Genomic DNA, 27,525 nt, shown 5'->3' on the forward strand with positions numbered 1-27,525 from the left:
GTTTCTATCTCATTTATTTCTGCTCTGATCTTTATGATTTCTTTCCTTCTGCTAACCTTGGGTTTTCTTTGTTCTTCCTTCTCAATTTCCTTTAGGTGTAAGGTTAGATTGTTTATTTGAGATTTTTTTTGTTTCTTGAGGAAGGCCTGTATCACTATGAACTTCCATCGCAGGATTACTTTGGCTGCATCCCATAAATATTGTATGGTTATTTTTTCATTATCATTTGTCTCAAGGTATTTTTTGATTTCCTCTTTGATTAAATCATTCACCCATTGGTTTTTTAGTAGCATGTTTTTTAGTCTCCATGTAGTTGCTTTTTTCTCATTTTTCCTTCTGTGATTGATTTCTAGTTTCATGCTGTTGTGGTCAGAGAAGATGCTTAAAATAATTTCTATCCTCCTCAATTTATTGAGGCATTTTTTGTGTCCTAGTATGTGGTCTATTGTAGAGAATGTTCCCTGTGTATTTGAAAAGAACGTATATTCTGGGTTTTGTGGTTGTTGTTGTTTGTTTGTTTGTTTTGTTTTTGGATGTAGTGTCCTATAGATGTCAGTTAAGTCTTAACTTTTTTATTATGTCATTTAGTGTTTCTGTTGCTTCATTGATTATCAGTCTGGAAGATCGGTCCATCGATGTCAGTGAGGTGTTAAAAATCTCCTTCTATTATTCTATTCCCATCAATTTCTCCTTTTATATCTATTAGTATTTGTTTTATGTATTTAGGTGCTCTTATTTGGGGTGTATATATGTTAACGAGAGTAATATCCTCTTGTAATGATTCCTTTATCATTATATAATGTCTTTCTTTGTTCTTCTTAACGGCCTTTGTTTTAAAGTCTATTTTGTTTGGTATGAGTATTGCTACCCTGGCTTTCTTGTTATTTCCATTTGCATGAAATATCTTTTTCCATCCCCAAATTTTCAATCTATGTGTGTCTTTTGCCCTAAAGTGAATCGCTTGTAGACAGCATACTGTAAGTTCTTCTTTTATTATAAAACCTGTCACTCACTTTGTCTTTTGATCAAAGCATTTAATCCATTGATATTTAAAGCAATTATTGTTAAGTATGTATTTAATGCTATTTTAAACCTTGTTTTCAAGTTGATTTGTATTTCTTTGTTGTTCCTTTCTTTTTGTTTTTCCTTTTGTGGTTTGGTGGTTTTCTGTTGTGTTACGCTTGAGTTCCTTTCTTTTTGGTTTTTGTGAATCTTTTGTATGTTTTCTTTAAACATCTTTATTGGAGTATAATTGCTTTACAATGGTGTGTTAGTTTCTGCTTTACAACAATGTGAATCAGTTATACATATATATATGTTCCCATATATCTTCCCTCTTGCGTCTCCCTCCCTCCCACTCTCCCTATCCCACCCATCCTGGGGGTCACAAACCACCTAGCAGATCTCCCTGTGCCATGCAGCTGCTTCCCACTAGCTATCCACCCTACATTTGGTAGAGTATATATGTCCATGCCACTCTCTCACTTCGTCACAGCTTACCCTTTGAATGTTGTTGCATTTAATGTTGTCCCAGAGGTCTCTTAGGCTGTCTTTATTTCTTTTCATTCTTTTTTCTTTATTCTGTTCCACAGCAGTGAATTCCACCATTCTGTCTTCCAGGTCACTTATCTGTTCTGCCTCAGTTATTCTGCTATTGATTCCTTCTAGTGTAGTTTTCATTTCAGTTATTGTATTGTTCATCTCTGTTTGTTTGTTCTTTAATTCCTCTAGGTCTTTGTTAAACACTTCTTGCATCTTCTCAATCTTTGCCTCCATTCTTTTTCCAAGGTCCTGGATCATCTTCACTATCATTATTCTGAATTCTTTTTCTGGAAGGTTGCCTATCTCCACTTCATTTAGTTGTTTTTCTGGGGTCTTATCTTGTTCCTTCATCTGGTACATAGCCCTCTGCCTTTTCATCTTGTCTATCTTTCTGTGAATGTGTTTTTTGTTCCACAGCTTCAGGATTGTAGTTCCCATGCCATCTGTTTTAACTGCAATCCTTTTTAAAAAAAATTATTTTATTGAAGTATAGTTGACTTACAATGTTATGTTAGTTTCTGCTGCACAGCAAAGTGATTCAGTTACACAAATATATACGTATTTTTTTCCATTATGGTTTATTACAAGATATTGAATACAGTTCCCTGTGCTATACAGTAGGACCTTGTTTAGCCATTCTATACATAATAGTCTGCATCTGCTAATCCTGAACTCTCATTCCATGCCTCTCCCACCCCCATCCCCCTTGGCAACCACAAGACTGTTCTCTATGTCTGGGAGTCTATTTCTGTTTCGTAGATAAGTTCATTTGTGTCATATTTTAGATTCCGCATGTAAGTGGAGTCATATGATATTTGTCTTTCTCTTTGTGAATTACTTCCCTTAGTATGATAATCTCTAAGACTCCACACAAAAAACTACTAGAACTAAGCGATAAGTGAATTCAGTAAGGTATCAGGATACAGGATTAACATACAGAAATTGGTTGCGTTTCTTTACACGAGCAATGAACTATCAAAAAGGGAATGTAAAAAAAAACACAATCCATTTTAAAATCGCATCCAAAAAATAAAGTACTTAGGAATAAACTTGACCAAGGAGGTGAAAGACTTATATGCTGAGAATTATAAAACATTAATAAAAGAAACTGAAAATAATTCAAAGAAATAGAGAGACTTCCCTGGTGGCTCAGTGGTTAAGAATCCTCCTGCCAATGCAGGGGACACGGGTTCAATCCCTGCTCTGGGAAGATCCCACATACCGTGGAGCAACTAAGCTCATGTGCCACAACTATTGAACCTGCATGCCACAACTACTGAAGCCCATGATCCTAGAGCCCATGCTCCACAACAAGAGAAGCCACTGCAGCGAGAAAAGCCTGCGCACAACAAAGAGTAGCCCCTGCTTGCCGCAACTAGAGAGAAAGCCTGCGTGCAGCAACGATGACCCCAAAAAATAAATAAAATAAAATAAATAAATTTTAAAAAAAGAAATGGAAAGATATCCCATGCTCTTGGATTAATTCTTATTCACAATTTTTTTGTTGCATAATATTGACCACCTAATTTACTCTTCATCTTGTATACTCTTTTACATCCACCTTTTCCTAAGATGGCAAGCTCTTCAGATTGCCTTAAGTCCGGCGTCTCCAAACCCCGGGCCACAGAATGGTACCGATCCGTGGCCTGTTAGGAACCGGGCTGCACAGCAGGAGGTGAGTGGGGGGTGAGCGAAGCTTCACCTGTATTTACAGCCGCTCCCCATCATTCGCATTACTCCCTGAGCTCTGCCTCCTGACAGCATTATGGTGAGTTGTATAATTATTTCATTATATATTACAGTGTAATAATAATAGAAATAAAGTGCACAATAAATTTAATGTGCTTGAATCATCCCAAAACCATCCCCTGCCCTCCCCACCAGCCCCCCCAACCTGGTCTGTGGAAAAATTGTCTTCCACAAAACTGGTCCCTGGTGCCAAAAAGGTTGGGGACTGCTGCCTTAAGTAATGTAACGTCTGGGCTTCCAAGGCTTCTTCTCCTCACGAGGATCCTAATGAACTCTCTCTTTAGCTGAACTCTCTCTCTTCATTAAATGAGTCTCTGTTGTTTGGCCTCATTGAACTAAATATAAACTGGAAGGTGAAAGAAGAAGCAGCTCCCGTTTGATAAAAAGGTTTAACAAAGTAATTTAAATTCCTATCTTGAATGACCCAGGCATGGCACAAGCACATAGCTCAATCACTCTAGCCAAAAAAAAAAAAAGAAAAGAAGAATTTATTTGCAACTGCAAAAGGGAAAGCTGGTTCTCATAGCAATACTTTAGCACCTGGAATGTTGGAACATTCTGTTGGTTCATCCACTATGAGCATAGTGGTGGAAAACCATATGAAAATACAAATTTCTGATGAAGCATCAGTTATTTTAAGACTGTCCAAAGATGATGATTTAACCATGCAGCTTCAGAGGTGCATTTATTTACATATTAGTCTGAAAACATGACTTTGCATTTAGATCAAATGACTTGTTACTCATTTTTATTCCAAGTTTCCTTGGACATGTATGAAAAATGAAGCACTAGCTATTGTATTGGCTCTCTTACCAAAAGAGGAGCTCCACAAGCAGTTGAGGATGCCATGTGTTTTATCCATGTCATCAGATAGTTCAAATAGAAAATCAGGTAAGTTAATCTCAATAATGGTTTGATTTTTTTTCACCCACTTCACAGAATCAAAAGAAGGTCCTTATAAGTTCATGCAGTATACTTGAGACCCAGGCACTCAGTGGAGACCTTGAAGACAGCAAAGCTCTTTCCATGGTTAAGCTTTGCAGGTGCAGACTGCACTGGTTCTAGCGCTGGTTACAGCCCAGCCAGCCAGCTTACAGATGGTGGTTCGACAGGTCTAAGGGAGCCATCTCATTTAGCACCCAAATGTAACAGTATTCTTAACATTTGGGGGCCACAGACTCCTTTAGAAACTCATGAAATTCAACTTAAAAACCTACTCAGAAAAATTTGCAAACAAATTGTAGGGTTTCACAGATGATAAACTCGTATATATTAGAAGATGAAAATACAAAATAAAATGAATAACAGAAATTAATAACATAAAAAAGGGGAAAAAATCACAGAGACCTAGATATTAAATTGAAAATATAAATGTAAACAGGAAATTATAACTCTCCTTTCTAAATCATTTAGAAGGAGAATCTGACTTAGCATGGACACTAATGTTAAGGAACGTAAAAGATTTAGTGAATAGAAGGTCTACTGAACTATGAGTCAGAGAGTAAAGTTGTAATTTAGCTCTCATCTCAGTTCTGCTGCTAGCCACCTGCATGACTTTGGGCAAGGAACCCAATCCTTCGAGGGATCTTTCTTATGTTTAAAATAAGGAGTTGGACTTCCCTGGTGGTGCAGTGGTTAAGAATCTGCCTGCCCATGTTGGGGACACAGGTTCGAGCCCTGGTCTGGGAAGATCCCACATGCCGTGGAGCAACCAAGCCCGTGCGCCACGACTACTGAGCCTGTGCTCGAGAGCCTGCGAGCCACAACTATTGAGCCCGCATGCCACAACTACTGAAGCCCGCGCATCTAGAGCCCGTGCTCTGCAACAAGAGAAGCCACCGCAATGAAAAGCATGCGCACCGCAACAAAGAGTAGCCCCTGCTCGCCACAACTAGAGAAAGCCTGCGTGCAGCAACCAAGACCCAACACAGCCAAAAATAAATAAATAAATTAATAAATTAAAATAAATAAAATAAAATAAGGAGTTGCACATGGGGTGTTACAAAGCACCTTTGGTTTTCAGACTCTGTGGTATGCATGCAGAATAAAATGGAAGAAATGTAAATATTTTCCCTGTTTTGGTTATAAATAATTCTATATGGCACATTCAATATGGCAGAATTAGTCTACAGGCAACCCAAGAGACAGATTTATGAAGGCCCCACAATACGAATGATTACTACTTTGTTTTTTCTTTGTGCCTCAGTCGCCTCATATGTAAAGGAAATAATAGCACCAACCTCATTAAGCGATTTAATATATAAATACTATGTATGACAGTGCCTGGCACATTGTAAGTACTTTGTAGGTGTTGACTAGTGTTATTGTAATCTACATTGGTGGAATATCCACTGCCCGCTGACTGTCCTCATCCTGCTGTCATTCCCGGAAATACTTCCAGAGCCCACTCCTTGCAGCACAGCCACTGCTAGAGCTCCTGGAGCTTCCACCCGAAACCCTTCCACTAACTGCAAAGTGCCCCCGCCAACCCCATAACACTGCAGGTACTGTTCATGTGGTCTCTGCAGCTGAGGCTGTGATGGCACAGATGCCAGAGAAGGCTCTCCTTCCCCTCCCTTCCCCCTTCCTCCACTCATAACTGTCTCTGAAGACACCAAGGCCACAGTCCCTGCTGGACACCATGGAATGAGGGGCCCCCACTGCATCACAGAGGGTCCAGGGTATGTGAGCTGGGACAGTGCAGGAAGCTGGAGGAGGAATCTGTGCTTGTGTGCTTGCTGAGACCATGGTAAAAAGGAGAAGGTAGGATGATTTTAGCCACATGCCATGATAGAGACATGTTTATTCCTATGAGCCTGAGTTTCATGACAATTCAGTCTCCACCAAGAAAGTCATTTTTTATTATAAATAACAAGGCTTTTGTTGTCCAACTCGAAAATCTACCACCATAACATGAAAATGACTTACAAATGGAAAACACGTCCTGTTCACTAGTCAGGGACTGCCTGTATTGCATGGTTTTCGTCAAACTGATATTCTAACAGAAGTGACAGCATATTTTAAGTAATACTGTTATTCCACCATATTAAATATGTGAAAATATTAAAGCAAGTAATAGGTCTGATTTAAGGAGTAAATACATATCTAAATTTATTTTTGGCAAAATATAGCTTGCAGCTTCAAAAAATAAGTGTATCAAAACTTTTTACTCTGGGCTTCAGTTACAATGAAATACACATGAAGTGTAACTTACACAGGCAGACATTCAAATTACATTATCCTAACTCAAGAAAAAAACTATTTTAATTTTAAGAGACAATGATTGTTCTCCTAACTTGTAAGACTGGAACATACTACATCACCAACTCTGAGAGTTTTTCCATGGATATATGTGCACATATTTTTATATTTAAAAATATCACTTAAAATATGAAATCATACATTTGTTGCACATTACACTTATTTAACTTTCTTGTTAACATTAAAGTCAGCTTAAATAAAATTAAAACGAGTCCCTTAAGGTTAAATTTAAAAGTATAATGCATCATGTGAGATTATTTGATTAGTTTTAAAAGCGGATACTTACTATTAGAAGCCAGAATTCCAAATATCATAGTAGCGTTTCTTCTCACAATTTTGTCTTCGTGGTTGAGCAGCTTAGTTAACGGTTCCACAGCTCCAAGTTCAAGGAGGGTTGCTTTATTTTCTTCACCTGACATCACAGGTAAAATAAAATCAGACATGGACAGCAATCTCCTCAAAGTTCTTCTTTGTGTCATTCCAATTTCTTATTTGTCATTTGTCTTTCACATTCCTCTGCTTCCACACGTATTTCTCTCAGAATAAACCTTAGAGCTCAGGTATCCTGAACTTGCTACTCTCCCTCCCTTGGATGTTTACAAAGCTGGCTTCCTCATTTGGTTCTTAGCTCACACTGAACCTCCTGAGGGGTCTCTTCTGATCACCCTACCTAATGTCATCACTATATCCCAGTTTTTCTGATCTCTCTTTATCCTGCTTTATTTCCTTCATACCACTCAACCATCTCTTGTGCATTGTTCGCTTACACCCCTGTTACTTAACGTTCCATGAAGACAGATACCCTTTCTGTTCTATTCTCTTATAACCTCGTGCCTAACACAGTGCCAGGCATGTAATGGGCACTCAATATACTTACTTGCATAATTAATTATAAAAATTAACACACAGAGTCCCCACTTCAAATTCAGCTGTGGTGGAGTTTCGGGTGCTCATTTTTCACCCAGTGGGTTTGCCTGCAGCCAGCGTGGAGGCTCACACACAAAGCGGAGCCACCGGGGTTACTGGGCTTCCTTAGCTGTGGCAAGAAGCCCCAGAACCAGAAGGTCAGTGAAGGCCAGCATCTGGCCTAACTGTAAAAGCAGTTTATCCCTACCCCAATAAGTGGGATATCATTCTGCAAAGTCTGGAATAATATTTAGGTCCTGATTAATTTCAGCTTTTCAATTTCACCAGCTATGAAAATGCATATTTCATTTTCAAAATTAATTTGAGTAAAGTCTTTTAAACTTCTTTGCCTCAGTTTTCTTATAAAATTAAAATATTTTATACTTGAAGTTATAGGTTCATTCTGATAACTCAGTTCTCTAAACACAGACTATACCTTCCTATAGCCTGTGGAACTGCCCTGTATCTAAATGGTTAAATCTGTCACTTGTTAAGAATATGCTGAAATATGCATTATTGACTATTAGAAACGTCCTTCCCAAACCTTCCATAATGTTTGCGTTTTATTGGGGTTCTAAAAGTGAATTTCTTAGATGAAAATATTTTGTCAAATAATTTTTTTTTTTTTTTTTTTTGCTGCGCCGCGCAGCATGTGGGATCTTAGTTCCCTGATCGGGGATGGAACCCTCGCCCCCTACATTAGAAGAACGGAGTCTTAACCACTGGACCGCCAGGGAAGTCCCAAATAAATTTTAATTTAAGGATAAATTTTAGGATACTTAAATAAATGGTGGCTTCATACAATCAATAGAGAAATATTCCGTCTTTTTCAATTTTCTAAAAGAGTTTGTGTATAATTGGTATTATTTCTTCCATAAGTGTATGGCAGAGTTCAGCAGTGAAAACATCTGGACCTAAAGTTTTCTTTGTGAGATTTTTAAATTACAAATTTCCATTTCTGTAATAGATAAGGGGCTATTCAGGCTATCTGTTTTTCTTTAATGAGCTTTGAGAGTTTGTGTCTAAAAATGAATTTGCCCAATTCATCTAAGTTGTAGAATGTATTGGCATTAAATTGTTCATAACATTTAGATTATCCTTTTAATATCTATAGGAGCTGTAGTGATGCTCACATTCCTCAGTAATAATAATTTGTCTTCTCTCTTTTTATTTATCAGTCTGGCTGGACATTTTCTTTTCACTGCTTTTGTCCACTGTTTTTCTGTCTCATTGATTTTTGCTCAGGTATATATTATATCCTTATTACTAATGCCTGGGTTTAATTAGCTCTTGTTTTTCTATTTTCTTAAAGTGGAAGCTCAGGTCATTGATTTGAGAGACGTTCTTGTTTTCTAACAGGCACTTGGTGCGATATATTTCTCTCTAAATACTCTTTTAGTAGCATCCTACAAATTTTTATATGCTGTGTTTTCATTTTTAATTTGGATTTTCCTTCTGATTTCTACTTTCACTCACAGGTTATTTATTTATTTATTATTATTTTATTTATTTAATTTGTTTATTTTTGGCTGTGTTGGGTCTTCGTTGCTGCACGCGGGCTTTCTCTAGTTGCGGTGAGTGGGGTTTACTCTTCATTGCAGTATGCGGGCTTCTCATTGCGGTGGCTTCTCTTGTTGTGGAGCATGGGCTCCAGGTGTGCGGGCTTCAGTAGTTGCGGCATGTGGGCTCAGTAGTTGTGGCTCACGGGCTCTAGAGCACAGGATTAGTAGCTGTGGCACACAGGCTTAGTTGCTCCACAGCATGTGGGATCTTCCCGGACTAGGGATCGAACCTGTGTCCCCTACACTGGCAGGCGGATTCTCAACCACTGCGCCACCACGGAAGCCCCTACTCACAGGTTATTTAGAAGTGTGCTATTTGCTTTACGACTGTTTAGTGATTGTCCAGAGTTCTTTGTGTTATTGATTTTTAATTTAATTCTAATGTGGAATAGCATATATTTTGTATGACTGGAATTCTTTTAAATTTATTAAGCCTTGTTTTATGGCCCAGAATATAATCCATTTTGATAACTGTCCTGTATGCACTTGAAAAGAATGTATACTCTGCTGTTCTTGGAGTGTTCTATAAATATAAATTAGGTTAAATTAATTTATATTGCTGTTCAAATCTTCTATATCCTTACAGATTTACTGTCTACTGCTTCTTTCATTTATTGAGAGAAGAGTGTCAAAATCCTCAGCTATAATTGTAGATGTCTATTTCTCCTTGCATTTCTAGCTTCATGTAATCTGAAAGTCTGATATTAAGTACATTAATTGTTTAGGATTTCTCATAGCGTCTTGATTAATTGACCCCTTTATTATTATTATAAAATGGCCATGTTTATCTCTGGTACCACTCTTTTTTTTGTCTATTTTTGTGATATTAATATAGATACTTCAGCTTTCTTTTGATTAGTGCTAGCATAGGATATCCTTTTTCATCCTTTTACTTTCAAGTTATTTGTGTCATTATATTCTAAGTGCATTTCTTGAAGGCATCATGCAGTTTGGTCTTGCTTTTTTTCTAATAAAACACTCTCTCCCTGTTAATTGATATATCCAGACCATTTACATTTAATTTGATTATTGATATGGTTAGGTTTAAATATACCATCTTGTTACTTATTTCTTATGTGTTTCATTGTTGTTTTTCTTTTCTTCATTTCTGCCTTCTTTGTATGAATTGAATCTTTTATGATTCCATTTTGTTCCTTTGTTGGCTTATTTGATATCATTGCTTTGTTACTTTTGTGGTCGCATTAGGGTCTGTAGTATATGTCCTAGCACAGTCTTCTTTCAAGCGGTAGTATACTACTTCACATATAGTACGCTTACAATAGTATACTTCCATTTTTCACCTTTCTACCTTGGTTCTGTTGTCATATATCTTACTTTTACATGTTTCAGACTGCACAATACATGATTATTAGTTTTGTTTAAAATAACCAATTTGCTCTTTAAGTGATTTAAATAATAAGCAAAAAAACCCTTATATGTTACCATTTCTAGTGTTCTATATTTATTCTCTTGTGTAGATCCATATTTCCATCTGGTGCCATTTTCTTTCTGCCTGAAGGACCTACTTAATATAATTAGTAGTGTGGGTCTGCTTGCAATGAACTATTTCAGTTTTTGAATGTTTGAAAAAGACTTTATTTCACTTATGTTTTTGAAAGATATTTTTGAAGGGTGTAGAAATCTAGGTTGAAAGTTTTGGTTTTTTTTCTGGTACTTTTTTTTTTTAACTTTTACTGTAATATAGTTGATTTACAATGTTGACAGAAAAGTGAGTCAGTTTAAAGATATTGCTCCCCTGACTTCTCGCTTGCATCATTTGTGATAATAAATCTGTTGTCATCCTTATTTTTGTCTCCCTGAATGTAACATTTCTTTCCTCTGGATGCTTTTAAGATTTTCTCTTTATCAGTCTTTTCAAGAAATTTGATTATAATGTGACTTGGTGTAGTTTTCTTCATATTCATTGTGCTTCAGTTTCGTTAAGCTTCTTGGATCTGGGGGCTTAGAGGTTTCATCAAATTGGGGGAAATTTTAACCATTAGTTTTTCAAATACTTATTCTGTTCCTCACTCCTTTATTCAGAGACTCAAGTTACACATACATTGGGTCAGTTTTGATTTACAAATTGAATTATATCCTCATCATGCATTGTATTTTCCTGATTTTTGTCACACCTGGTAATTTTTTACTGGGTGCCAGACATAGTGAATTTTACCTAGTTGGGCAATGGATATTGTTGTTACCTTGAAATTTGTTCTGGGACACAGTTATCTGGGGAAAGTTTGATCCTTTCAGGTTTGCTTTTAAAATATTTATTTGATAGTACTAGAACAGGGCTCAATCTAGGCCTAATTATTTCTAACTATTGAGGCAAGACCCTTCCGTGTACTTGCACAATTCTCTATGAATCTTGAGGTTTTGCAGTCTGGCTGAAGTGAACAGGCACTACTTCTGACCCTGTGTGAGCACCAGGCACCGTTACCTCTAATCCTCTTGGGTGCTTTGTCTGACTTCAGGTAGTCCCCACACATATACATGTGGATCAAGCTGAACACTTGAGTGGGACCCTTTACAGACCTCCTGAGTTCTCTCTCTGTGCAACTCTTTCCTCTCTGTTACTCTGCCCTAAAAGCTTGCTGCCTTCATCTTCCTGGATTTTCAGGTCTATCGTCTCAACTCAGAGAGTCCACCAGGCTCTGCACAGGTTACCTACCCCTTCCTGGGCTATGGCCTGGAGACTCTCTGCAATCAATAGGCTGGGGCAGTCAGAGGGCTAATTTCCTTTGTTTCCTGTTTCTCAATGGTCGCTGTCCTTCATGGCTTGATATTCAGTGTGTTGCCAGCTCTTATTTCATATATTTTTCTGTTTTCTTACTTGTTCTGGTAAGGAGGGTAAATCTGGCCCCTTATTTCATCTTGGCAAGAAGGCAAAGTCCCATCATTTAACTTAAGAAAATATTTCAGAAAATACTGCTAGTACTGAACATCAGACTTACCATATAAAAAGAGGTGACATGCGATGACTCTGTGCTATAGATGCATGATCCAATGTCTCCCTGAAATTTGAGCCCGTATTCTACACAATCTACTCATGAGCCATACCTTCCAGAACCACTCTGGTTTTTATCAGAATTCCCAGTGATGACTAGAGTGAGGTGATGGTGATGACTAGCCAGGTGAGTATTGTACTGTTTGCTAATTGAATGATTTGTTGTTCTCTCATGTAAGTCCCCCAAACAATGTTTTAAAGTACCATTTCTTTAAAATCAAATTGCTCCCATTTTAGTTTAAAAAGGTTTTGTTAAAAATACCAAGCTACACTAAACTCTTCAAATATTTCCAATTTCAATGTTACACAGTATAATAAAAGTCTGATTTTATCACCACTTGAAATGAACTAAAATGTTACTGTCTCTTATGTTTGTAAATCCTCTATGAACAAGTCTTTCAATAGAATCTAATTTGTAACATTTACAACATTTTAGTAAACTTTACATTTTACAACAGTTTTAGTTTTACAGAAAAATTTCACAGGTAATACAGATATTTCCCATGTGTCCCACACCCAGTTTCCCCTGTTGTTTTACATTAGTAGGGACATTTGATGCAATTAATGAACCAATAATGATATGTTATTACTAATGAAATTCCACAGTTTATTCAGATTTCCTTACTGTTAGTTTTTCTTTTTCTGTTCCAGCATCCTATCCAGGATCCCCCATGACATTTAGTCATTGTGTGTCCTTAGCTCCTGTTGGCTGTGAGAGTTTCTCAGACTTTCCTTGTTTTTGATAGCTATGACAGTTTTGAGAGTACTGGTTAGGTAATTGGAGGATGTCCCTGAATTGGAATTTGTTTCATTTAAAAAAAAAAATCATATTTAGACTGGGGCTATAGGTTTTGGGGAAAATAACATAGAAGTGCCATTTTCATTATGTCATGTCAAGGGCACTTATTATCAAATGACTTATCTCTGTTGATGTTGATTTTGATCACTTGGCAGAGGTAGTGTTTGTCAGGTTTCTCTGCTACAAACTTACTCTTTTCCCCCTGTGTCCATCTTGCACTCTTTGGAAAGATGCCCCTAAAGAATAGAAGTTGCATCCCACCTCCTCAAGGGCAGAGTATCTGCATAAATTGGGATACTTCTGCATTGGAGATTTGTCTTTTCTCTCCCATTTATTTACTTACTCAATCATTCATTTGTCTGTATAGACTTCTGGATATTTATTTTCTTCTTTAATATAAATTATAGGGCTATAAATCTAATACTTTGTTTATTTTGTTGCTCAAATTATTCCAGCTTTGATCCTTAGGAGCTCTTTCAGCTCCTGTGACATTTACAATTTTTTAAACTGCAATAAAGCCTTCAAAATGACTCTTCTACCCATTGACTAAATTGCTCCTTAAGACTGGGTTAGGCACATAGGGAGACATATTACTTTCAGGTGATGCATTAAATGATATTCTGATTGTCTGAAAGAATTCATCAGACAGGAAGTAAGTTAAAGACTGGGGAGAAAAGTGCCCATTATGTAGCAAATATTTTTAAGAAACTAATGAAATAGAAAGATAAACTGAAAAAAATCCAAACCTTTTAAAGCAAATCTATAAATGGCTTCACATGCTTTAGCCAAAATTTCTTCTTCTGGAGAATTAAGCATTAGCACCACGGTTGCTGCTTTTTTGCTTTCAATTGTTAATGGATCAAACTGAAATTCAAAGAGAAAAATATCAGAGCCACATACAAGCTTTAAAAGCACATAAAACATGAGTGGTGTCTTGAAACTTAAAGAGAACATAATCTTACAAAAAGGATGTGGTCACTGCCCACAAAGTGCATTGTAAAATTTTTATTTAAAAACCATCACGGTTGTCAACATTGGCGGCTTTGGAACTCCTGGAGTATGGAGGGAAGGGCAAAGTATTTTGGAATCTGGCAGGTGTAGTCTCTCATTTTAGCCATGGGGAACCAAACTAGTTACTTAAGCTGTTAGAATTTCAGTTTCCTTCTCTGAATAATGGGTATAATAATACCTACTGCAAAGGATTAAGAGATCATGTATGTAAAGCACTTAGCACATTGTCTGGCACATAATAGATGCTCATTAAATAACATATATTAGTATAATTCTCAGTCAATACACAAGAATCCTTGAGAACCTGTATGTATTAGATGCCCTGACAGTCTCAGTGATCAGTACTTGCTTTCTAACCACTACACCCTCTCTTGAAAAGCAAGAATTACATATGTGAAACAACTAAAAAGCGAAAGATATAACAGCATATCACAAAATGTAAAACTGGATAAAATCTGGAACAGGGGAAAAGGTAATATAGTATAAAGAAAAAGTATAGGACTCTAAGAAGTTCTGTATCTTGCTGTGAGATCTTGAGAATTCATGTGGAGCTGAAATGAACAATAACAAATGCATGACCCCCGTGGGTTTTGTTTGGTCAAGGAGAAAACAAATTATTACACTATTTTTCTTCCATTTCCAGAGACCATGGAGGAGGAGGTTCTGCTTATGTTAAAGGAAAAAAAATTGAATTTCAAAGCTTTACCTGGTTCTTTGTGTTGGCCCTTTCTAAATGGACATCTTAATGTGTTTTGAGATATAGCAAAAACTGATGTTCAGTTTTGGGTAGAGGATGGAGAGATAGATTATTCTGAATAAGGAGATATAACTGTGTGAGGTTAAAAGAGTGAAGATAGAGAAGATGGCAGTAAGCAATGACCTGAAAGGACGTGGCTGGGATAAAAATACCTCTTGGAGGGAAAATGGCTGTTGGATTTTAGGACAGCATTATCTAACATCCAAATTGAAGCTGTTGTTTGTGCATGTCTAGCTCTGTGCTAGAAGCTGAAAGAGTTATCAAAGCCGCAAGCTTCTTAGACTCTTTGGGAGACAAATCTTCAGTACAAGTCTGCCATATGCGCCAGGCTTGCGGCACTTATGGGTTCCAGTGACATGAACCAGTGAGAAAAAATGGCCTCCAGAAGAGCCTAGGGCAATGGCTAGGATGCTACCTGCAACACTGACCAGGAGAGCATAAGGGCCTGGAAATCCAGAGAAATTTTAAGGAAGAACTTTTAAAAGTACCCGGTGATTGAGGCTTGAGAAGCATCTTAGAGAGGCATTAAAGGGTAGCCCCAGAACGCCAGAGCACTTGGAGTCATCGCTAGCTCACTAACCACATCTTTTGTAATCTGAAAAATTAGGGAGTTGGATTATATCTCTCAGATCTCTTCCAGATATAAAATTCTAGGATACTATGAAGTACAAAAACATATGGCAGAGACAATAAATGTTGTGATGCGGAAGGGGGAATTAATTTGAACTGGGATAAATGGAGAAAGGTCCGCGGTGGTGGTAGAATTTTAGATGTGATTTGAAGAATGGATACAATGGGGTAGGCTGAGATAAGGAGGAAGGATGGAAAATGACACCAGGAAGGTTTAAAATGGGAATGAATGCTGCATTTATGGTGGATAAAATAGGAGTTTGACTGAATAGAAAATATGTAATAGGAAGCAGAAATATTACTGAAAAAGAAGGAAAGATGAGGCCTCAGCAAGTGACCTAGACCTTCCCTTCACCAGCCCTCTATTGAGGATAATCAACAAAGTTCAGAGGAAAGGATTGTGACTCTAGAAATTTATACCTTGCTAAGTTATCATTCATACGTGAAAAAGACATGTTCAGGCATTCACAAACTCAAAAAGTATATCAACTGTACACGTAAACAAATTACTTGGCAAATACTTAAGCCAAGACTGGGGAGGACAAAATATAAACACAGTAGTGGTGGATCAATAAATTGATAAATTGATATTTAAACTGGATGATAATGATGGTCTGAATCACAGTGTAATTCTTAAGGGATTTCTGAAGTAATGACAACGTAAGGAAAAAAGTTAATAGTGATTTGGAATTAAAATTCTAGATTTTTTTCAACAAAACTCAGGTAAAATTTCATTGATCTTATCATTACCTGAATTACATTATTTGTTACTTAACTGTTTCCCCCACTATAATGTAAGTTGCCTTGAGGCCTGATCTATATGCCCAGAATGTAAAGGAATACTTGCATATGGTATGTACTCAGTATTTGTCCAGTAAATGAATGACTTTCTTCAGACAAAAGATTATGTTATTTCTCTATCTCCACTACCTAGAACAATACCCAATATATGGAAATCCTCAATAAATGTCTATAAAGGAATATATTAAAGTGCCTCTGGAAACTTCTTTTTTTATACTTGTGGCCTTGAAGTGCCTTAACTGTTGTACTGTCTGTTGATGCCAGAAAAGAAGATTCCAGATCTGAGGTTCACGGAGCCATCAGTGGGCTCCAGGGACAGCTTGTCTCTCTGAAATTGTGTGCAGAACTTTTGGTGTGCGTTCTACAGGGAGAGAGTCCACAGTCACCATCCTACCCTCGTAAGGCCCCCAACCCACCACCAAACCCTTGAGAATCAAAGCCTTATATCACCTTTTCCACTTAAGTCAGTTTCCCTAGCATCCTGGCTGGTTAACCTTTCCTTCCATTTTAGAACTTCCACTTCAGAGACTTCTGATATTTCAGTATTTTTAAAGCTGATTTTACTAGCACGTGACTGAAAAAACTATGTTGAAGCATAGATTTGTCGTGATCTCCACAGAATGGCTACAATTTTGAAAAGAGCAGGGTAGGTGGAAATACATTTAAATATCTTTTAATGCTCCTTCAGTGGTTCAGAAAACGCTTCAGTATTTTGCCATATCTTCTGGTCATCCTTAAGGAAAAGGTGATGGGGGTACGAGAAGCTTAAGAGGAAGTTTGAGACCGTGAGAGTTACCACTGTAAGGGCTGTCAAAGGAGGAGAAATACCAGTGTTTGGCAGACAGTGGAGAAACTTGGCATGACATGTGTTTCTCCTACAGAGTCTCCGGCATTATAGTAATTTTTTATTAAAAAGGGCGCCGAGAATAAATTGATAGTTATAACAGAATGCCACATGACTAAGTATATAATCCTGTGCTGTAATTACAGATCCCATCTGCCTTCCCATGAGGAACTCATAGTCAGTCACCAACAAGCTGGTTGTGAAATTATAATTTCGTGCTCTGTACTGAATAAATGATGAACTAAAATTATTTACAAAGAGAATGAAAGAAAGGGGAAGCGTTTTGGCTAAGCTTTGACTTTTAAACCCAGTCAATTAGAGAAGCCAGAGACTTGTAGAGATGCTTTTCTACCTCTGTTAAGGAAATAAGACTATTTAGGATAAGGCTGCCCAACAGAACTGCAACGATGAAATGTTCCGATCCTGCATTGTCCAATATGGCAGGCACAAGCCCCATGTGGCTCCTGGGCACTTGAAGTGTAACTCATGAGACTGAGGAACTGAATTTTTCATTTTACTTTTTATTGTTGATTTTAATTAATACAATTTTAGTTATTTTAAATGTAAATAACCACATGTGGCCAGTGGCTGCTGTATTAGACAGCGCAAGTCTAAAGGAACATACAATTATAAAGCTGAACTCAGTGAAAAGAGATGAATCATGAGAGTTGAGTGATTTTTATGCTGCCGGTAAGTGCAAATAAAAGGCTTTTTTTTGGGCTTCCCTGGTGGCGCAGTGGTTGAGAGTCCGCCTGCCGATGCAGGGGACACGGGTTCGTGCCCCGGTCCGGGAAGATCCCACATGCCGCGGAGCGGCTGGGCCCGTGAGCCATGGCCGCTGAGCCTGCGCATCCGGAGCCTGTGCTCCGCAAAGGGAGAGGCCACAGCGGTGAGAGGCCCGCGTACCGCAAAAAAAAAAAAAAGGCTTTTTTGATTTGTGTTGGAATGTGTTTACCATGTCAGTGGTCTCCGATCATGAGGAGCCAGTTGCACAGGAAAAGGGAGACAGATAAACAGAAGGAAGTAGACTGCACCACTCGAGCATGAACTTTTAGTACAGACTCTCTAGACATCACTTAAAATCTGCAAAAGGGTAAAGGTTGAAATGAAAACCGCTAAAAGGGCCTTTCATTTGCTTTACAACCTGAATCAAAATAGCAAATCTTTAGAGCAAGGTGAGCAAACCGATATTTATTCATACAGTTTTGTATATGTATGTTATTTATACATACATCTGTGATGAGGGAGAAAGATAGGAAAATAAAGTCCCTAAGAGGCTTCATTCCTAGAAAAAAGTCTATGGCAGTTTTGGCAGTCTATGACAGAGTTAAAGGTTGAGTTCTGAGGCTGATGAAAAGGGTCCAGAGAAACAAGACCCTGGGGACGGACATCCCACTCTTCCAGGGAACTGGGTTTGGTTGCCCAGGTGAGGGAGCAGTTTCCACTATTGCCCGTCCCTCTGATTCCATACCCACCGTGCTGGCTCCCTGTATGCACCTAACAGGAAGGGGTTGACCCATTAACATAAATGTTCAGTTGACTTGATACTTAACCACTAAGATTCCAAGGCCAGATCATAGTCTCTTGTGAGTTTAAATACTGTGGATTTACCCACTAAAGTTCAACTGCCTCTGAAACATAAGAGAATAAAATTTCCCTGCTCTTAAACTCGAAGACCTGACCATGAATCGTGATGGCTGTGCTCTAGGCCTCTGGGAACTTCAGTGGCCGGATGGGCTTTCACAGCTGATACCCCTGCCTCCTTGGACAGGTCACGCAAACTTCAACAGTTTTGTACAATGATGGACAGCACCCTCAACTACATCATTAATAATTACATTTACTAAGTTCTTATCTAATGCCTGGCACTGTTCTAAGCATCGTTTACTTCTCTAACCTTGCCCCACTGCTGTGAGTGGGTATGCAGTGGACATGATTGCATCCTCATTGGGAATACCGAGGTTAGGAGATTTGGCCCAGATCACAGATGGTGGATGATGAGGTCAGGATTCAGACTCTGACAGTATAACCCTGGAGCCCAAACTCAGTTACCGAATATCATGCCTTATACCAAACATTGCCTACTAACGTTGTTTCTGTTAATAATTCTTTCGTGCAATCAGTCCACAGAAAAAGTCTGCCTTTTGTTAAAGCATCACAAACAACCTTTCAGCCAGACTTGGAAATGATTTGGGAAAGCATAATATAGTTGTGTTGGTTATTCAAGCCATATCTTCCCCCCATTTAGGCATCTTCTTAGCTAGTGTTCTCCTTTATGAGAAGAAACGGAGAGCAATAAACCATAAATGCACACATTAGTGTATGCTTTGACAATGAGAATACTAACAAAAGCAAAGGGAGCATTTTGTTTTAACCTTATTACCAAACACGCTTTTTTTCTGTCCCCGTTACCCATTTTAACCAGTAGATGAAAGACTAATAAAAATAAAAATCTTTGGAAACAATGTTTTAGGAGATATATGAGAAGCAAATTGCCATGACTTGACACAGAAAAGTTGATTTTCTCAAGCACTTATATATCCCTCTTTTAAATCTGGATTTTATTTCTAATTTGTACAACAAACCTTTCACAGACTTTGAGGAGGTATACCTCAGAACAAATTCCAAGTTCAGATGGTTTAAACTGTGCTATAGTGTTTTGAGGTATTAGAATTTATAAGACAGAACAGCAGTTAGATACTTTAGTACTACTCTATCAGCTTTATTAACATAAAATCAGAGTGGGGAAGGATGGAAGGATCCTCGGGATTGTCAGAGAGCAACGGTCACTGTTACACATGTCTTTGGCTGCCCTCAAGACTGCTGTGACCCAAGGAAGCAAAAGCTAGATTTTTGTTAACTTGAGGATCGGAATTGTTTCTCAGTCCTTGATTGTGCTCCTCAAGGACTGGAGTACAGAGGACAACACCAGCAAGACATTATAAAATTATGGAGAGTGTATTAGACAAATATATCTATTGTTTAATAGTTCCTTAATTCTAATTTTAATCAGAAAGTGTTTGTCGTCAAGTACTGTGTTCATGACTCTACTTTCTGGTACTAATAGGATGTCAATAATGCTATTTTGCAGCAAAAAGAAGGGTAATGCAAATAAGATGCAGTGAAAAATTAAGAGAATTTAGAACATTTTAGGGGTATGTCCAAAGGAGAGCAGCCAGACTGATGAACTATATCAGGAGACCACAGTGACCTTCTCTGCAAAGCTTTCCTAGACCTGGGCAGACAGGTCTTCTGTAGCCCCTGTTTCCAGCTGCATTGAAGGATCACACAGAAGTTATATAGGGATGTGTGTGTGTGTGTGTGTGTGTGTGTGTGCATGTGCGTGTGCGTGTGTGTGTAGCAGAATCTAAAGAATTCGGAAGGCAACAGATCTTATTTACTGGGTGTTTTCTATGTGCCAGGCGCTGTGAACTTCATGTACTCTCATTGTAATCGATAGAACAACCAAAATGACTTGGACATGACAATTCTCATTTAAGAGATTTTTTTTTAAAAGTTGAAATAACTTGGCCAAATTTGGCAACTTCACCAAAATAACAGTTTATGAGAGGCAGAGCTGGGACAGAGGTCACATCTGTAGCCACAATGTTCCAGTGTTGTCAGGAAGATTCCTGCACTAGCCTCAGATTCTTTCAAACAGTAAAATCCTGCGAATCTTCTGACTATACACAATTTTTTCCCATTCACATTTTATTTGAAGACAACCACACCAAATGTCTGTTTCAAAATAAGTTTTTAAATTGAAAATTGAGGACATTTTCTATTTTTAACATAATCAGTAGTTCATAAACTTTAAAGAGAGACAATAAAACCCTGCTTTAATTTTTTATCATAGCTTTTTTTTTTTTGTAATTAGAATAGGTTCTGTATCTCCACTTTCTGTAGAACAACTACAGTTCAAGAATAGTAGTTTCTTATAAACTGATTAACTCAGTATCCCAGTAAGCATAGCAGAAACCAAAAATTGGTGAGTTTCCATTTTTTTCAGATGGGTTCTTTTTTTACATCTTTATTGGAGTATAATTGCTTTACAATGTTGTGTTAGTTTCTGCTGTACAAAAAGGTGAATCAGCTATACATATACATATATCCCCATATCTCCTCCCTCTTGCATCGCCCTCCCACCCTCCCTATCCCACCCTTCTAGTTTGGTCACAAAGCACTGAGCTGATCTCCCCGTGCTATGCGGCTGCTTCCCACTAGCTAGCTATTTTACATCTGGTAGTGTATATATGTCAGTGCTACTCTCTCACTTCTTCCCAGCTTCCCCTTCCCCCACCCACACCGTGTCGTCAAGTCCATTCTCTTCGTCTGCGTCTTTATTCTTGCCCTGCCACCAGGTTCATCAGTGCCATTTTTTTAGATTCCATATATATGCATTAGCATACGGTATTTGTTTTTCTCTTTCTGACTTACCTCACTCTGTATGACAGACTCAAGGTCCATCCACCTCACTACAAATAACTCAATTTCGTAGAACAACTACAGTTCAAGAGTAGTAGTTTCTTATAAACTGATTAACTCAGTATCCCAGTAAGCATAGCAGAAACCAAAAATTGGTGAGTTTCCATTTTTTTCAGATGGGTTCTTTTTTTACATCTTTATTGGAGTATAATTGCTTTACAATGTTGTGTTAGTTTCTGCTGTACAAAAAGGTGAATCAGCTATACATATACATATATCCCCATATCTCCTCCCTCTTGCATCGCCCTCCCACCCTCCCTATCCCACCCTTCTAGTTTGGTCACAAAGCACTGAGCTGATCTCCCCGTGCTATGCGGCTGCTTCCCACTAGCTAGCTATTTTACATCTGGTAGTGTATATATGTCAGTGCTACTCTCTCACTTCTTCCCAGCTTCCCCTTCCCCCACCCACACCGTGTCGTCAAGTCCATTCTCTTCGTCTGCGTCTTTATTCTTGCCCTGCCACCAGGTTCATCAGTGCCATTTTTTTAGATTCCATATATATGCATTAGCATACGGTATTTGTTTTTCTCTTTCTGACTTACCTCACTCTGTATGACAGACTCAAGGTCCATCCACCTCACTACAAATAACTCAATTTCTTTCCTCTTTATATCATAGCTTTTTAATTCACATATTGTGATCATATTCCCATGCTATCAAATATTCAGTGACATCATTTTATCAAAATGGAATAATTTATTTAACTAAGTTTTTATTATAAAACATTTTTGTTACTTCTATAATCACTACCGCTATGGAAATAATTTTTTGTATGATCCATGCTTATTTACCATGATCACTTTAAATTATTTTACAGCTTCTAAGATCACCTTGTCCCAAATGACCAACCTATTGGACATTGTTGAACCCTGCTTTTAAAAAGGAGAGACAAGGTTTTGTGTTGTCGGGAATGCGTTATTCAAGCACTGGAAAGAGAAAAAGGGGATGAACACAGATTTTTCTCTCCATAGAATTGGAAAATACAGGACTTCTAATGTCCAAATAATCATCTTAAGACAACCTCACATACATACCTAATAGCTATAGCATAACTTCCAGTCATTTTTAAAAATTCATTTGGATAATTAACATTAATGAGAGACTGGCAAATGTAAATTTAAAGAATTTGAAAGAACAAACCAAAACTATTTGTTCATTAACTAGGCTTATAAACATGCCATCCACATACTGGAAAAGCTAATAATTACTCTCTAATTGTGCTAATCAAGTAATGACAATGTAGTAAATGTTTGTTTACATAATGTTAGATTTCTCTGACTAATCTTATCATTAGTCAGACTTTGGACTTCTGCCACCGTGCACTCATGTATATACTGGTACATGCCAAACTGTTTCAACAGTTTATTTTTAAAGCTGGTTGTTAACATGCTGCTAGTATTCAAATCAGAAACTTACCACATCCTTGGGAGGGGGCTCTGATTCCTTCTTTATCTTTTTACCCATTCTGGAAAAAGATGCCACAAATGGTTAAAATGTCATATGTACAAATCTCTCAGTTACCTGCATTCCTAGGAGGAGATGTACTTCGTCCTCTAAATTTTATCTAAAAAGAAACTAGGCAATACATGTAGAAATTATTGTACATATACAAATATGTTACCTACATCCCAAACTTCACAATTTTAAAGGAACTTATTGATAAGATTGTTGGGCATTAGTCCTGGCTTCCAGTTTGGAAAGAAGGAGAATACATTAATGACAGAAATTTGACTTACATAACAGGTAATGGTTTACCATGCTTATAGCTCACTTGTGTAGGGCTTGGGAGACTAAATCTAAATTACTTTTGAGATCTGCAGGAATGTTCTGCCACAAAGGGAGGGATTTTTGTCTGCTTTCTTGCACTGATCTATCCCAAGCACCTAGAACAGGGTCTGGTACATACTGGGCATTTGACATTTATAAAAATCATTAACTCTGTTGTTCCTGGGGGTAATTATTTTCTGAATGATATCCAAGATCTACCAAGACCAAGTGAACATTTGTGTCATTTTCCCAGATAAAAAAATGTTTTCTCTAATGTATTCTATAGCTCAATAAAAAAGTAATTGAGAATATCAAAAGATGTATTCTAGGGAAATTGGGGTTACTAACTCCACCTGGGTACAGAGGACTTTCCAAGATGCTGGTGACTGTTGAAATAACCCTAGAAACCTTTCATGTTTTCTCCAATGAGAGTTTGTGGGGTTATGTTTGGTATTAGGGCAATCTCAGATGGTATATTCTAGTCTCAAGGAAATTACTATAGTCTCAAGAAAATTTTGGGAAGTAGGAAATCTTTGGAGAGAATCTACAATGTCAGGGTTAGTTCAGATGGCTTGCCAAGGGACAACAGCAACTCCAAGAATTGATCACATAAGTTAAAAAGCCACATGTTCATAGAAACTCATAGTGACTTCTGAAAGACATCTATTCCAGGTCCCTAACTTGAAGTCACATAAATTTCAAGATCCTTGAGGGCCTGGGCAAGCTTATGCTGTGCACTACCTCATGCTATACCTAATATGTTAAAACATTAAAATACACCCACATCCCCTGTTAAATATAATTTTCATCATAAAAAAGATTTGAAATTCTGCATTTGAAATGACTCATCAGTTTGTACACCTGGAAATTCTTGCAAAATAAGAAAATTGTTTTCAAATGTAATTTTAATATTAATTTTTGAATTTTCTTTTCATATTTTAGACCAAATGCTTTTTTTCAGATCCCAAATATCTTTCTTTCTCAGATACTTGAAAAGCACACAGATCCCAGACTTTGTGCCTATAATGTTTCAGGCAGACACACAGACTATTCTGGACAGATGAAAATCTGACCTATGATTTCTCTAGGAAAAAGAGATTTCACAGCTCTTTATAACCAATTCCAAGATATAGCAGCCTTTGCCTTACAAAAGAATTCCTTATGAATAACATTCAAGAAGCAAGTAAATTACACCCGTAGAAAGTTACTTGAAGTCATCTGATTTTCACTCAGGAACTTATTTTTCCCATTTCAGGATAGTGGTTTTGAGTAATTGCACACTGAAAAATACAGAGGCTGGAATAGCCTAAACATACAGGATTACAGAGAACTGGTCCTCGGCAATATGGTGAAGTAGGAAGCATTTCGTTTGTTTTTTTTTATTACTGGTCCTTGGCAATATGGTGAAGTAGGAAGCATTTCGTTTGTTTTTTTTTATTACCATATTGGATATAACAGTTAAAAGGGGAGAAAATACACAGCTGACATAGTCCAGGGGCAGTGAACCCCAGAGATGACCCTCAGGTTTTTTTTTAAATTTGTAAGTTAAACATTTCACTTAAAATCAACGTGATACAACTAAATTACCTTATTTTATTCTTTTAAAAACTCATTTCCCTTTAAAGCTACAGAGACGTCAAATTAAGAAAATAAATCTCTTTGACTTTTTGAAGCAAGCTAAACCTGTTTTCCTTGACTATTTTACCACCTGCCCATTGATTTTTTTTATTGTGCTAAAATACACATCACATAAAATTTACCATTTTAACCATTTTTAAGTGTATAATTCTGTGTCTACTGTTCACTTATAAAGGTATAACATTTCATTACAGAGAATTTGGAAAACAAGGAAGGGAATATGGAATTTAAAAAAAATCACTCAGAAATAAGTTCAGGGAGATCAGCACTATTTGGATATGGCTCATTTTTTGTGTATTTTCTATAGTGATTTTACCATCTTACCTGGATTTCTGTCTGCTATTCTCAACTTCCCTTCCTGGGACCATTTTCTTACTAAATTCTTAAACTAATGGACAAGTTCATGAAATCTCATTCTCCATTTATTGCTTCAATCATCATTAGTGGATCAGCATGTCATTTAAAATAATATTTTAAAATCCACCATCTAGCCAGTCCCCTGTTGTTGAGCATTTGTTTCCAGTTTTCTGGAATTATGGACAAGGCTGCAAATGAACATCCTTAGACAATAAAATTTTCATCCACATCTGCAACTGTTTCTTTAGGAGAAATCCCTAGTAGTAAAATAACTGGGTGAAAAGGTATGAACTTCACGGCATTGGACATGAAAACAAATCTGCTCTGAATATGCATCTTCTTGGTTATTGGAAAGGAGTCACATTTTTTCACGAATTTATTGATCTTCTTTGTGAACTTTCAGCCTATGCAATCTTAAACATTTTCTAACGAGATTTATTTTGAGGAGAAGGGCTAAAGCAATTGGGGACCCACTTTTTGAGTTGCTCAGAGTCAAGTAACGGAATCTTAGACCCTCAGGTCCTCACTCTGGGCCTCAGTTTTGTCACCTATTTGTTAAATAGGAGGCGGCCGGCACGCTTATCAAATCCACGGGGACCACAGTCTAACACTGCGGGCGTAAGGCAGGGACCCAGAGGTCGTTACAAGGTGTTTCCTCAGTTGCCCCAGATGCCCCCCACACGCGGGACACTGTCTCCTTCCCCAGAGGTTGCTGGGGCCTCTACCCTGGGCCTCTTTTCAAACCGCAGGGGTAGCGGTGCAGCCGCCCTCCCGCCTTTACCTGCAGGGAGATCCCGCCGGGCAGCGGCTTCTCAGACCCGGCCAACTGCACCGGCTGCAGCCAGCTCGCGTCGTAGTCCACTGTTGTGCCTGGTTGCTAGGCGACAGCGGGCCGCGCCTGCGCAATCCGCGCCCGCGTGCGCCGCGGCAGTGGAAGCGCGCGCTCGGCTTCCCGAGGCACTCCTTTCCCCTTCGCGAGTAGAGGTAGGTACCCGAGGAACCGTGTGCGCCCTCTGTACCTGAGTCCCGGGCTTCGGGGCAGGATAGACACTGGGAATCCTCTCCTTCCAGGTGTTGAGGACCAGTCCTAGAGGCAAGTGTAAATCGGGAGGCAGGGCCGCCTCAGCAGCTGGCCAGAGGACTGGCTATGGAGTCACACAAACTCTGAGGTGCGGAAGCGTTCTCCCAGCGACAGGCCTCGGCCAGAGTCTCTGGGGGGTGACTTCCAAATCGCCACCTTCTGCCCGCACTCCGCCGAGCTGCCGACCTGCATTGCTAACTTTCCATGCACGAGGGTGTCCGGTCTGTCCCCACAGAACGTATCATGGCCCTTCAGAACCTCCTCCTCTTACACCTGTGTCCTCTTTCTGCCATTCCTCCCAATAGCCTAGAACTTCAGTTTCCCTTCTTCCCCCTCCACCCCCAACTCCAATCAGCACTTAAATCAATCCGCCCTCCACTTTATGTCCCCTGTCTATTCCCTCTCTTAAATCTTTACTGTCACCCCAATCCAGGTCATCATTTTTTGCCTTCTAAGTGATGGTTTCGGTTTCTCTTTCCAGTGCTTTCTTGGTACCACAGATCAACCTTCCGGAAATTATTGCTCCAGTCATGTCACTCCCCTACTCAGAGCGGCTTCCTAAAATAAAGTCTAAGCTCGTTAGCCTGTTCTTCAAAGCCATCTGCCCCCTCCCCGTTCTATCTGTGCAGCCCGCCCCTGTCCCAAACACAAGCCCCAGCCAAACTTACTGTTCCCCCAAATGTTTCCATGCTTTTCTCCTTTAGATTTTTGCTCACTGTGTTCCTTCATCATTTCATCTATTCAACAAATATTTATTAAGCATCTACCATTTGCCAGGTCATGGGCAACTTGCACAACTCCTGGAATATTCTTTCATTTCTGCATAATGAAGCCCAGCTCAAATGCCGTCTTCATAAAATACTCTTTGATTGATCTTAGCAAAAAATCTCTCCCTCTCCTGAATTCCCCTCAGGCTTTTTTTTTTTTCAGTGTTTTTTTTTGTTTGTTTGTTTGTTTTTACATCTTTATTGGAGTATAATTGCTTTACAATGGTGTGTTAGCGTCTGCTCTACAACAAAGTGAATCAGTTATACATGCACATATGTTCCCATTTCTCTTCCCTCTTGCGTCTCCCTCCCTCCCACCCTCCCTATCCCACCCCTCTAGGTGGTCACAAACCACCTAGCTGATCTCCCTGTGCTATGCGGCTGCTTCCCACTAGCTATCTATTTTACGTTTGGTAGTGTATATGTGTCCATGCCACTCTCTCACTTTGTCACAGCCTACCCTTCCCCCTCCCCAGTAGGTCTGTGTTTTATTCCTGTCCTACCACTAATCTCTTCATGACATTTTTTTTTCTTAGATTCCATATATATGTGTTAG

General features: G+C 38.4%; 1 protein-coding gene across 3 annotated transcripts in view; it reads right to left on the reverse strand.

The window, feature by feature from the left end:
* Positions 1 to 25,968, reverse strand: part of ARMC3 (armadillo repeat containing 3) — a 93,212-nt gene extending 67,244 nt beyond the window's left edge. For 2 of the 3 annotated variants that reach the window (XM_007100750.2, XM_007100749.2), the window contains exons 1-3: positions 22,776 to 22,823; positions 13,576 to 13,693; positions 6,839 to 6,964 (exon numbers count right to left, since the gene is read on the reverse strand). In XM_007100750.2, coding sequence (XP_007100812.1) covers positions 6,839 to 6,964; positions 13,576 to 13,693; positions 22,776 to 22,823 — 292 coding nt within the window. Of the gene's footprint in view, positions 1 to 6,838; positions 6,965 to 13,575; positions 13,694 to 22,775; positions 22,825 to 25,902 lie in introns of those variants that run through there. The other variant, XM_007100751.2, reaches the window with a different exon arrangement.
* Positions 25,969 to 27,525: the final 1,557 nt, after the last annotated feature.

This window comes from Physeter macrocephalus, chromosome 11, assembly GCF_002837175.3.
Source record: "Physeter macrocephalus isolate SW-GA chromosome 11, ASM283717v5, whole genome shotgun sequence".
Classification (NCBI taxonomy): Eukaryota; Metazoa; Chordata; class Mammalia; order Artiodactyla; family Physeteridae; genus Physeter; species Physeter macrocephalus.